Source organism: Alosa alosa, chromosome 4, assembly GCF_017589495.1.
Source record: "Alosa alosa isolate M-15738 ecotype Scorff River chromosome 4, AALO_Geno_1.1, whole genome shotgun sequence".
Classification (NCBI taxonomy): domain Eukaryota; kingdom Metazoa; phylum Chordata; class Actinopteri; order Clupeiformes; family Clupeidae; genus Alosa; species Alosa alosa.
The window spans coordinates 20,511,261-20,522,915 of record NC_063192.1 but is presented as its reverse complement, the minus strand read 5'-3'; the positions used below and the strand labels follow the sequence as shown (position 1 = coordinate 20,522,915).

General features: G+C 43.7%; 2 protein-coding genes across 19 annotated transcripts in view; one reads left to right on the top strand and one right to left on the bottom strand.

Annotated features, from left to right (window-relative positions):
• Positions 1-556: 556 nt before the first annotated feature.
• On the bottom strand, positions 557-2,694 carry taf11 (TAF11 RNA polymerase II, TATA box binding protein (TBP)-associated factor). The gene is made up of 6 exons (XM_048240377.1): positions 2,523-2,694; positions 1,959-2,160; positions 1,667-1,815; positions 1,283-1,370; positions 1,097-1,193; positions 557-967 (listed from the first exon to the last, which is right to left on the bottom strand). The coding sequence occupies exons 2-6, from the start codon at positions 2,115-2,117 to the stop codon at positions 837-839; spliced, it is 624 nt and encodes a 207-aa protein (XP_048096334.1). The 5' UTR covers positions 2,118-2,160; positions 2,523-2,694; the 3' UTR covers positions 557-836.
• A 626-nt stretch (positions 2,695-3,320) lies between these two features.
• LOC125292857 (ankyrin repeat and SAM domain-containing protein 1A-like) overlaps positions 3,321-11,655 on the top strand; it is a 106,372-nt gene continuing 98,037 nt past the window's right edge. For 10 of the 18 annotated variants that reach the window (XM_048240352.1, XM_048240351.1, XM_048240356.1 and 7 more), the window contains exon 1: positions 3,321-3,731. In XM_048240352.1, the coding sequence (XP_048096309.1) occupies positions 3,556-3,731 (176 nt within the window). In that variant the 5' untranslated portion in view covers positions 3,321-3,555. The remainder of the gene's footprint in view (positions 3,732-11,655) is intronic. The other 8 variants (XM_048240360.1, XM_048240365.1, XM_048240362.1 and 5 more) reach the window with 1 other exon arrangement.

The window sequence follows — 11,655 nt, the reverse complement described above, 5'->3', positions numbered from 1 at the left end:
AATGTTCACGTTAGATCTGCTGCAAAGGAGATAACTAAGAGTTAACTTAGTTTAACATGATGTTATCTCTATTTAACATGATGTTTTGACATTGTAAACGTTCTCTAAGGAGAGTGAAAAGCAGTTTGCAGTAAAGCTAACCAACTATCGCAGGGGAAAAAAAATAGCGAGCAGCCTGATAACCAAATGAAATGCTCGGCGGGCCGGATGAAAGTGCTTGGCGGGCCGGATCCGGCCCGCGGGCCGCAGTTTGCCCACCCCTGCGTTAGGGGGAAGCGAGACGGCCACCATTCAACCCGAAAAAAGTCATATAACCATTCCAATGATTCTGAAGCTGTTAAATGAAGGTAAATTAAGCTAAAAAAAAACTTGCATATTAAGCTTAAAAACCTGCATAGTGTGCCTTTAAGGGACTTACTTACAGGTGAATGATTACTCACTTGAATTTACAATATACTGTAGAACCAATGTCCCTTACCAAAATGATTAAACTACCGGTACACATTTATTATTAACAAGATTTTATGATCAGGATTGTAATGACTGATACGTTTGATAGATGTTATTAAATTCTTTAATGTGACCCTGTTATTAAATTCTTTAATAATAAAAAAAAAAGTAGATACAACAAAAAAGGTCTGTATATAAGAATGTGATAATGCTTTAGATGAGCATTGTTGTTACACATCTATCTACAAAAACATTGCGGAGGCAGCACTGAAAACGTTCCCCATCTCCAACCTCATTATAGTTCCTAGCCTGAAGATCACGTCACTCATCTTCCTTAACTTTGCTGCAGCAGAACTTTGCTTGGCCTTGGTGGTGGTGGTGGCTCTTCAGTGGAAGAGGATGCGTTTGTGCTTGGTGTTAGGGATCTGCTCTCGGCTCTTCAGCCTCCTCACAGCTTCTCTCATGTGCTTGGGCTGCAGGGGCGGCGTGTCTCCCCACTTATCACATACGTCCAGCGCTACCGGGGGGGGCACAAGGTAAGGTCTTTGGGTTAGTTGTACTGGCGCGCGCGCGAGAGGGGGAGCGATAACAAAGGGGAACCAAACAAAGTGAAGAAAATGAATTTATAATCATGGGCGCTGCTTACCTTCTTCTACAATCTCCCCAGCAAAGACTTTTGAAATACCCGACATGGCAATGACCACGTTTTGTGAGACTGAGGTTCCTGTGATGGACTGGATAAGCTGTAACCAAGCACAAGCACATTAAGGACCCACCATTACAAAAAATCAATAAGAAGCAGTTAACTAATGATCATAATGAAGTAACTCACCCTTTTAATAGCAGCTTTGGGAAATGCAGACCGTCTGTACATCTCGTAACGATTAAGCTGTTCCTCAGAAAATGAAGAGACTAAAACCCTGATGAGACAGATTCATTATGTAAATGTGAATCAGTAAGTGTTTCAACTAACAAACGCAAGACACATTTTATTGCTCTGAGACTTACTGCAGATCTCACACATTTTATTGCTCTGAGCACTTTTGGATCTCATCTTCATCTACTTTCTACTGCATCTTTTGGATCTCATCATTTTTCATCTATCTTTTTGATCTCATCTTCATCTTTCAAACATTTTATTGCTCTGATGAGACAAGATCTCATCTTCATCTACTTTCAAACGCAAGACACATTTTATTGCTCTGATGAGACTTACTGCATCTTTTGGATCTCATCTTCATCTACTTTCTGCCGCTTCTCCTTCTTCTTCTCTGCGTCAACCTTCAATTTCTTAGAGGCTGGGGGGTGTAGACCTGACGTTCCCTCATCCTCATCCTCCCCAGCATTCGCCTCCTTCGAATGTTCCTAAGGCAACAGAAAATAAGTACCAACTAATTGTATGCTGCAAAGCTTTGATCTTGAACCTTGATATAGGCTGTTTGCTGAAATGTCAGTGGATTGATTTGTTGGGGGCAACAAAATGTTCCTCTGTAAATTCACGGACTAACCGCTTTGTCGTCGTCTTTTTGTGACTGCTGGGAGCTGGAATCTACAGAAACTTCGCTTCCAGTAGGTCCTTCTTTTTCACTAACGTCGTTTTCCTGCAATTCCTCCTTTGGCATGGATGCTGATCCAGAATCAATTTTCATTCTAGCAGGGTCAGCCATTGTGAGGACCTGTCTAGTGCTCCAACCACCTTGTCCGTTATCTCTGGGGGAAAGTTGTATATGTCAAACATATGTCCGACTCCAGATCATAGTAACTGAACATAGCGGAACGAAATTCAATGGTTAGCCCATTTAATAACCAAGTGTTAGCCAGCTAGGAGTTAGCGCTGGCTATTAACCACAAACACGCAATAGATTGTAAGCTCCAAAAACAACGATCAGATAACAAAGCAAGTGCATAACTGAACTGCATGGCAATACATCCTACTTCACAAAGGCTATAACAGTATCATTAGCTATTGGTTGTAGTTTTGTGGTAACGTTATATGGGGTACAGCTAAGTTAACGTTAGCTATCTCTGCATCAACCAGCTCACTTCAGAGTGAAAATCTACAGATAACTTACTATTACGAAAGAGATCTTCACCAGGGGGTATCCGGAGGTAGTGAGAGGCATCAATATAATGTTAACAATGCAACATGTATTGATAGCTCAATCAAATAGCTTAATCAAATACTTAGCCCTAACACTGGTGGTGCTGCTGTCTCGCACTTTGTTGATATATCAGCAATGCGCATATACACTTCCTTTTCCGGTTTCTCGACCAATTACATTTACTACTACCAGTGACAAAACCATCTGAATTGATGCATTATGCGGATAGTTGTAAAGGTATAACCTACTATAATTAACGTTGGCGTTTGCATATGTCTCAGAGTATTTAAGATCCATGATGCCTGAAAATACAATTATGGAAAAACTAATCAGGCGTTTGCCTCCTCTGATCCCATTTTAAAAATCCATGTTTGTTGAAGCTATAAGCATTAATAACACACTAAATGTTCATTACACTTTTGCCTGACCCTGTGACTCTGTTGGCCTGTCTTAGTTCCTTCCTATAGCAGAAAATGTCCATGCAATTATATTCCAAGGGAATTCAACTACGATTAAACATTTTCTAGTGTAGACACAAACAGACTTGTTCTGTGAGGGGCATCTTATTTTTAAAAAGCATGCCTGTACATCAATGAGTATGGGATACCAGAGCAATGTAATTCAATTTGGAATGTGACATTTGCAGAAATTACAGAAAAAAGTAAGCTTATGTACACGGCAATTCGCCCTGATAAATAGGTTATTACGCAAAATGATCACAAAACGACGTCATGTTGAGACGGTTGTTTCTAGGAAGTGACGTGTCAGAGACGGTCGAAGGAAGTTTGTCCGGTGGTGCTGAAAGAAACTTTCCCCGGAGCTGTAAGAGGAGTGTGGATTCAGGAGAACAGCGCAGCTGGGGAAACGGAGCCAGCTGTGGATGGAAGCATTTATTTTACCTTCGGTACGATTAAGCGAAGGAACAGCCTTGGCTTGGTAGGAGCGCAAAGGAATTTGCTCCCGTTTCAAATCCCTTTCTCCCCCTCGCCCTTCTCGATTTGAGATGGGGAAGGAGCAGGAACTCCTTGAGGCGGCGCGCACTGGGAATCTTGCCGCCGTTGAGAAGCTTTTGTCAGGGAAACGACAGTCCACAGGGATCGGTGGTGGATCGTCGGGATCCGCTGGAAGCAGCAGCAGCGGTGGCCACAGTTCTTCTCACCCCCTCTCCAGTTTACTCAGGTATGGGAAAGCAGAAGCCAGGAAGACAAGGGGAAGGGCAGCAGTGAATCTAACGAGCGGTTCCGACCCATGGGGCGGCAGGGCAAAGCGCCGCTCAAATGATTGTGTGACAACATTGTGTTGTGACCAGTTTGTTTTACCTCCCTGTGAAAGTGCACCTGTAAATGATAAAAGCAGGAATGCTATATTGCAAATAAGACACGATGTCTGGATCTGGTATGCCCAATAAGCTAATGTTAACGTGGATGCCTTTGTAACCTGGTCTTACTCTATAAATCACGAGTTTCTAAGAGGCGGACAATGCATTTCTTCAGGCGATACAATTGTAATCACGGCCTTCAAATATTCCCCAAAAGGATTTATTGTAGCTACTGTGATTTTCGGTAGTTGTAGCCTGCCATGTTTAATAACAGTGGCTAGTGTAGCTCTACACGCGCGATGCAATCCCTCTTTGTTCGAGAGGAGTCTTGCACTGGGTAAAACTGGGAAAAACTCCATTAATCGCTCTCTGCCCCAGTGGTCGACTCGACCCGCTCTACTTAACAGATTGTGTCAATTCGTAAGCGGTTGTTTTTTGTTATGAAATGGACAGTTTGCGGAAATGCTCAAATAGTTCCCTTACCCATTATCCTGCTAAATTAATAAGACCTTGAATGAACCATCGAATGCTATTCCTGTGTGCAGGAAAAGGGAAAAGGACAACGGTAGCTTTTATCGCCTGAACTAGTGGTGTAGATTTACGACTAAAGGGACTCATGGAACTCCTACGTCTTAAGTCTTAATTTAACAGTCACAGGCTGTCAGTGAAATGGGTCATCATTTCTGTCCCCTATTGTGTGTTGTGGTTTCATGCCAGGCGTTCGTCTCCGTGAAGGGGTGGAATGCGATATGTGTCGGTGCCTTCAAATGGATATGTCTTCTGTTTCTATAACGTGCTTGACAGATTCTCGCAGTTTAACCTCGGGTGACAACTTCACCAACACAACGAACGAATCGATCCACGTTGGCCTTTTGAACCCCCTCGAGGATGCCGCCTCATTCATTAACCGTGCCTTATGTAGGCTATATGAAATGCACTATGCACGACCATGACTGAAACAACAATTTACTAATTTGTTAACTACAGCAGTTATATGGCACTTGTGGTTTATAACCATGATGGAAACAAAATAACATGACGAGGTTTGGCACGTTGAATGCCAGTGGACATGTCTTTGCCATTGTATTGTACACGCAATCCAGTACATTATAAAATTCCCTGGTTATGCTGGTATCGCCCTCATGACACGGATTCAAGGTTGGTGTTGTGAATGTATATTTCTTTAAAAAAAAAACGTATTTTCTGTCTTCAATCATTATGTTTTCTGGGAGCAGACTAATTTTTGTCTTCATGCAACCTTTGCTTGTAACTTAGTATGAGGTCCTCATCGGTGCATCCATCATCTATCAGAGAGCTTGTGTCCAGACACTGCCCACCACTTGAGGCAAAAGAAGCAATAGTTTACAGAGCTGTGAGCTAAGGTGATGCATCACTGGACTGCCCATACTAGACTGCCCAGTTCTCAAACTAATTACATTAAACCCTCTTAATCGGAAATCCAATTCGGGAATGTCATGCAGTCAAGACGGGTTTCCTCCTCTGCTGTACAGAGCCAGTGGCTGACTGAAGTGTCCATTGTATCCATGGGTTTATTGCTCTCAGCCTGGCCGAGGGAGATCAATGCTGGCTTCTCTCCACGGCGATAATGATGAGACTAGCATGTGTGGGAGATAAATAACCGGATGATGGTCTCGGCACGCCGGTGGACTAGGGGCGCGTGTGTATGTGAGGGGAGTAGGCTGGGGGTCACAACATACACAATGGAAGAAAATATGAAGCACTGGTTGTCTGTTTCAATTCTCACTCTCTCGAGGTGCCACGGGTATCGACCTCAGGCTTGTGACTGCTCCATTCAAAATTATTGGCATTTGTGGTTACTGCAAAGTGGCCTGTGGGAGCTGTTGCTATTGTATGTGACACACTCGATGTAGCATGTGTAATCAAAATGTCAATACCCTTTTTTGTATTGACAGGGATTACCATAGTGGTTTGACTATTGATCCACTGCCTCTTATTTCCATATAGCAGGGGCAGCTTGTTTGAGCCTTAGGGCCAATATAACTACCTGGTCTGTATGTGAATCAAATCACACTGCTTTGTACTCATATGCTTAGTGCAATTGTGGCAGGCTCTGGCCTTGGGGGATCTATTAGTGTGCAACATTATAGGCAAAGCCATCAACAGATTGAAAGTACCATTGGTCGTCTGTGGCTGGAGTGTGGAGAGTGGTTGGCTGTACTAAACTCTCAGATTCGTTTGTCGTGTGTGTGTGTGTGTGTGTGTGTGTGAAATTAAACAGGAACAGCGGATTTATTGCTGTTCTGCTCTACTGTTTTTGCCTGTTACAGCAGTGTCTTATAGAGGCAGTTGACAGACCTTTGACTTTGCCAAAGTCGACAAAGAGATTTCCTCTCACCCTCTTGGAAGAAAACCTAAGCATTAGCCACAGACCATTGGGTAGGTATGCGCAAAGTCAATCTTGGTTTGTTCATTAAGGCGGGGATCACAAACAGTTTGCCTAAACTGAGAATTGAATACTCTCGTATTCCGCTTTGAAAGTTGCACTAGCGCTGCCACCCAGGTGATCCCTGCCCACTCTGTTGTGTCCTGAGTCATGGGATGGCTGTGAGAGTGGACTGGACGGATTCCCATAGTGTTAGCAGTGTAATGATATTTTGTGGCAGTTCATCTATGGTTCAGCCTTGGGGAGAGGCAACCTGTGTGTTTCACTGTGCAGTGATAACAACACTGTTTACTGAATATGCATTTGACTTTGAGAGCTATTTGTATTGTCAAGAGAATGTCTTAAGCTGATAAAGTGAAGTAGTGACGAATGTCAAGGGGAAGTAGTAGCATTTACTTATACACACAGGTTCTCAAAGAAATACATGGTTCCATTTTGGAACACCTACTCTGACCGTGACCAGCAGCAGCAACAACAACGCCTTGGAGAGCGTGAGAAGCGATCAGCAGGTAGGCTGTGGCGTTCTCATGCTGGAATCTTAACTTGTCAGTGAAGGAATGGCGAACGTGTTTTGGCCTGCAACAGTCAAGGTGCGCAAGAGGAGAGCTTCATATTGTGGAATGTATTGTGTCACGTTCCAGCATGGCTGGTCCACAGCTTCAGGCATTTGGGAACCAAAACACACACAGTGTTTTATAGTAAACTGTCCACACCTGACTGTGAGCCAGAAATGGGACCCAATCAGACACACAGATGTTATTACATTATTACATTTAGCAGACACTTCTTGACCACATTACATATGTTAGCTATATTACAAGGGATCACATTGTCCCCGGAGCAACTTGGGGTTAAGTGCCTTGCTCAAGGGCACAACGGTGGAAGCCGGGAATTGAACCGACAACTCTCAGGCTACTGCACGCTAGCCCAGCTCCTTAACCACTACACTACCACCTCCCAGATGTCTGAAATACTAAAAGAAAAGTGCTCCAGTGTCTTTTCTTCAGACTTCTGAAGTAGTAAAGGTAGATGCAGATTTGCCTTGAAGTCTGTCTCCATACTGCACGGACCTCAAGGGGCCTCGTCTCCATTTAATTTTTTTTTTGTTGTTGATGTGGTCCTCAGGAAGAGGTCTGTCTCTGGCACTTCCTGTGACCTGTGAAGTGGTGCTGGGAGGCCCAGGCAAAGCTGGAGCGCATCTCTCTGGTAAGCACGGCTGGGCCTGGGTGTAAAGGAAGTTCACGACTGTCAGACAGTTGCTCACTGGACAGAAATTAGCAGAGGAATGCGTGAAGTAGAGCATGTGGGGCTACTCTCCAAAAGCAGGAGACTCCTCTTAGCTTGCTTGACCCACTGTACAGCAGGATACAGATTCGGAAACTGTTTAATCTCACATAGCATTGAATTCGATCTGTCTGTTCTATCAACCCCAGTTCCATCTTTGGGGGATGTGATGTGGTGGGGACGGGTGCTAATGTTATGAATATAGGCTCAGAACGGAAGTGAAACAGCCTCTAAGCCCCTACGGTGCAGATGTGGCCATGTGGAAGATGTTAACATACAAACTCTGATCCCTTACTATGTTCTGCCCAATCAGCAGTTAGCACAGTTTATGTCTCGCTGCATTTACCAATGGGCCAAGTTGGAAGGCTAATCAGTTTCGCAAGGTGGTTAACACAAAAAAGAACCACATTGCTCCCAGAAAACTGCAGTCCACTCCTTATCATCCAAAGTAAACTTTTCTTCTGCTAGAAAAATGACAGGCGGTACATTTTCTCTGCCTCCCGAGTTGAAGTGAGTCCCTTTTAGAAGTGCCAACGTCAGTTTCTAGGAGGACGTCTGGGAGGTTCTGTGGTAAGCATCGAGCGAAGAGGGGTCAGGCCAGGTGTTTCCTGTTTGTGACGTCAGCATTACTAAAAAGTTTGTGCGTGTGATTCTGAGGCAGACTGGGCTTAGCTGACGCTGCAGACAGGCAGATGGCAGTCCCACTTAACCTGCATGCTCCGATTGGACTGATTCCTCTAAGCTGGTCCACTGCATGATCATAGCAGTCATATCTGTTGCGTTGTCATGTCTGCATCAGCAAGGAAGTTATTTAAATGGGAGAAGTTGTGTGTGAAGAATGTATTTAAGGAGCTAGTCAGCAAAGTTTGTTGTCATTGGCTGAGTCTTTATTTTATGACTGATACTTAGATTTAACTTTTAGTTTCATATTTTTGTCTTGTGATCGTATGCTTCACTTCTCTCTCCACGGCATTATGTTGCATTCATATTGAATTGACTTTTAAGTGGCCTCCATTACATCCAAAGCCGGCTGTTTATATTTGTGATTTTACCCTGTGAACTGGGACGGCAGTCTGTTTCAGTCTTGAGGCAATGGCTGTATTGTTCAGTTGCCTGAATCATGTGGGAGGTTTCATGAGGACAAACAAGATGTTTGGTCCAATACAAATGGTTTGCTATAATTTATTGCATTGCTACAGCTGGGGCTGCGACACAAACTAGTGGCCTGGTTGAGCAAAGCTGAAAAAGGGTCAGGTGTCAAAAATTCAATAGCCTTTCAAGCAGGCGTTGTTTATTGTCCTTTCATTGAGACTGCTTAAATAGCTCGGCAATTATCCACGACTCTGCCCTAATTCTGTATGATGTTTTGGAACTTGTCCTGCAGCACCTACATGCCTTCCATTTGTGAAGCATTGAGACAGTAACAGTTTTAAGCACACAGTCCAATACATTCATCCATATGGTATTCATTGGCCACAAGAGTTTTCACAGTCAAAAGGAATCGATTGAGACTTAGCCCAGTGATGCTTTGCATATTATTATGCCGTGGCCGTGGCCTACTGGTTAACGCTTCAGACTTGTAATCGGAGGGTTGCCGGTTCGAACCCCGACTAGTAGGCACGACTGAAGTGCCCTTGAGTAAGGCACCTGACCCCTCACTGCTCCCCGAGCGCCGCTGTTGTTGCAGGCAGTTCACTGCGCCGGGATTAGTGTGTGCTTCACCTCACTGTGTGTTCACTGTGTGCTGAGTGTGTTTCACTAATTCACGGATTGGGATAAATGCAGAGACCAAATTTCAAAAGAGTGTATATATATACTTACTTATATACTTATACTTATTAATATGAATTGAAGGTGTCGGATTGTTGTCCAGGGAAGTCTTTGCAACAGATGCAGATGCCTGTTCAAAATCAACAAGAGCAGCTAGTCTTTTTGGAATTCGTCATGTTTGATGTCTGTAGAGGCTGTCCTGCTGGGAGGCATGATTGAACCATCTTTTTTATTGCGCTGTTATTTCCGTGTCTAGTCTCTCTCAAGACTACTTCAGTAGCATAGTCACAGCCTTGTTTTTCCTGTCTTGTCACAGTGGCGAAGGTTGTTAAATTCATTTGTGGTCTGTCCTTCCTCAAGCGTACTAGTCTCAAATAGAGACTAATCTTAACTCGGAAAAGCACTGACACATTACTTCCTTGGGCAAACACTGATATTTATATCTCGCCTCTGTTGTTGCTGTGTGATAAACGCGCAACGAGGCTTTCACTCTGGCACAACGAGGCCTGTTCTCCAGTGGAAAAAAAAATGGCCACCTCCCAGGAAATGGCTCTAAGGCTTGTTTGCATGACCCTTCTGACTCTGCGCACAGCAGAAGCTGTGTGACCCCAGCAAACAAAAACGTGTTTGTTGGACGTTACAGTCGGTCAAGCCAGCGCTTCTGCGGCTGTGTTTTGTCTGTGTAAGTATGTTTGTGTCTCTCAGAGACTGAATGTCTCATAGTCAGGGGGTCAGCATCCAAGATGTGACTGACTTTTTTTTTTTTTTTTCTCTCCTCTCTTTCTGCATGCCTATGTCTGTTTTCTCTGTCTCTCTAACTGTTTTTGTTGGTTTAGCCTGACTTTGCTGTCTCTAGCAGTCTCTTGCCCACCTGCTGATTTCACTGCCTAACATCTGAAATGCGAGGGGGGAAAAACAACCCCGTCTAACCAACTTCAAACGAGTTTTATTTGTTGGGTAGGATATTGGGCATAATGGCTGCACTGAGAAAGCAGTTAAAGGCTCTCTGCAAGATGTTACTCTGTCTGCATTCAGCAGAGCAAGATGTGTCTAGACATGTGTCTAAAAGTACACAAAACACCATGCTCTCCCTCTTCTTATGCAGAACTTACTCATTTAGTAGTTCTCTAGAAGTTGCTATAAAAGCTATATCAGGCAGAACAACCTGTTAAGAGAAAAAGGGAAGGTTTCCTTTGCGGTTTTATTAAAGCACTTTTAGGAGGAGATGTGACTTTACGGGTGCATCTCAAAAATCATGGAAAGGAAAAGTTCACCAACAACCCATCCCCCCCCGCCTTTTTTTTGTTTTATCTGAATTATTCTAATCCTGATGATTACAGTTTACAGCTCATGGAAATACAAAATCCAGTATATCAAAATATTAGAATAAAGAATTTGTACTACAGCAGTGTTTCCCATACATTGACTTATTTGTGGCGGCCCACCACAATATCAACATTGACCACCACACAGCGATTTTCCATGTCGTACTGTTTAAATTGGATGGAATTTTGTTCATTGTAGAGCTACAGTATGTGAACTTTTGCACTGCCTCCCCTTGTCGCTCAACAAACCTACCTGCAAGTTTAAAGAAAACATTAACAGTCCTGCAATTGTTGACATAAAGGCGACTGGCTAAACCGTGCTTAAATCTGCATCATAACCACGCTGCGCTAAAAACTGTTGCATTCAAGTTAATTCTGCAAATCTACCACCACAGATATAATTCAATTCTGTGGGAAACACTGTACAGAAATCTCGACTTGAGAAGGGCAATGGAATTTTCCATGATGATATCCTAATGTTTTGAGATGCACCTGTATCTCTTGCCGTCCTGCTGACTTGTCTCACAGTTAGCGTTAGCCGCCTCTCTTCTGTGTGGAGGTTGTGTGACGACGTTGTGTGGGGTTTGCGGTAGGTGCATCTCTGAGAAGAGAGGAAACTAGTAACTGGTGTGGGAGCTGCACCTAGTTTCTGATGTGGTTGTGGGCAGGTTTGAGCCTTTGTGTGACCAGATAAGATACTCTTCCTGATAGACTTCTTTGGCCCATTGAAACTACTACATCTGGAGCAAGATGTCATCAGTGTCTATTGCTGTACTGAGTCACCCACACATGTGTCCAGTTATAGGCCCAGTAGCCGGTGCCCCATGTTTTATGATTGTCGCATGAGGGTGTGACTTTGACGACATGTTGCACGTTTGACTTTTCTTGGGCGCTAATGAGAGCTTAATCCTAAAATAGGCTTCTCACTGTCGGCTAGTTATCTTGGACTGTGCCACTTTTGGGAGGAAATCACCAAAAAAA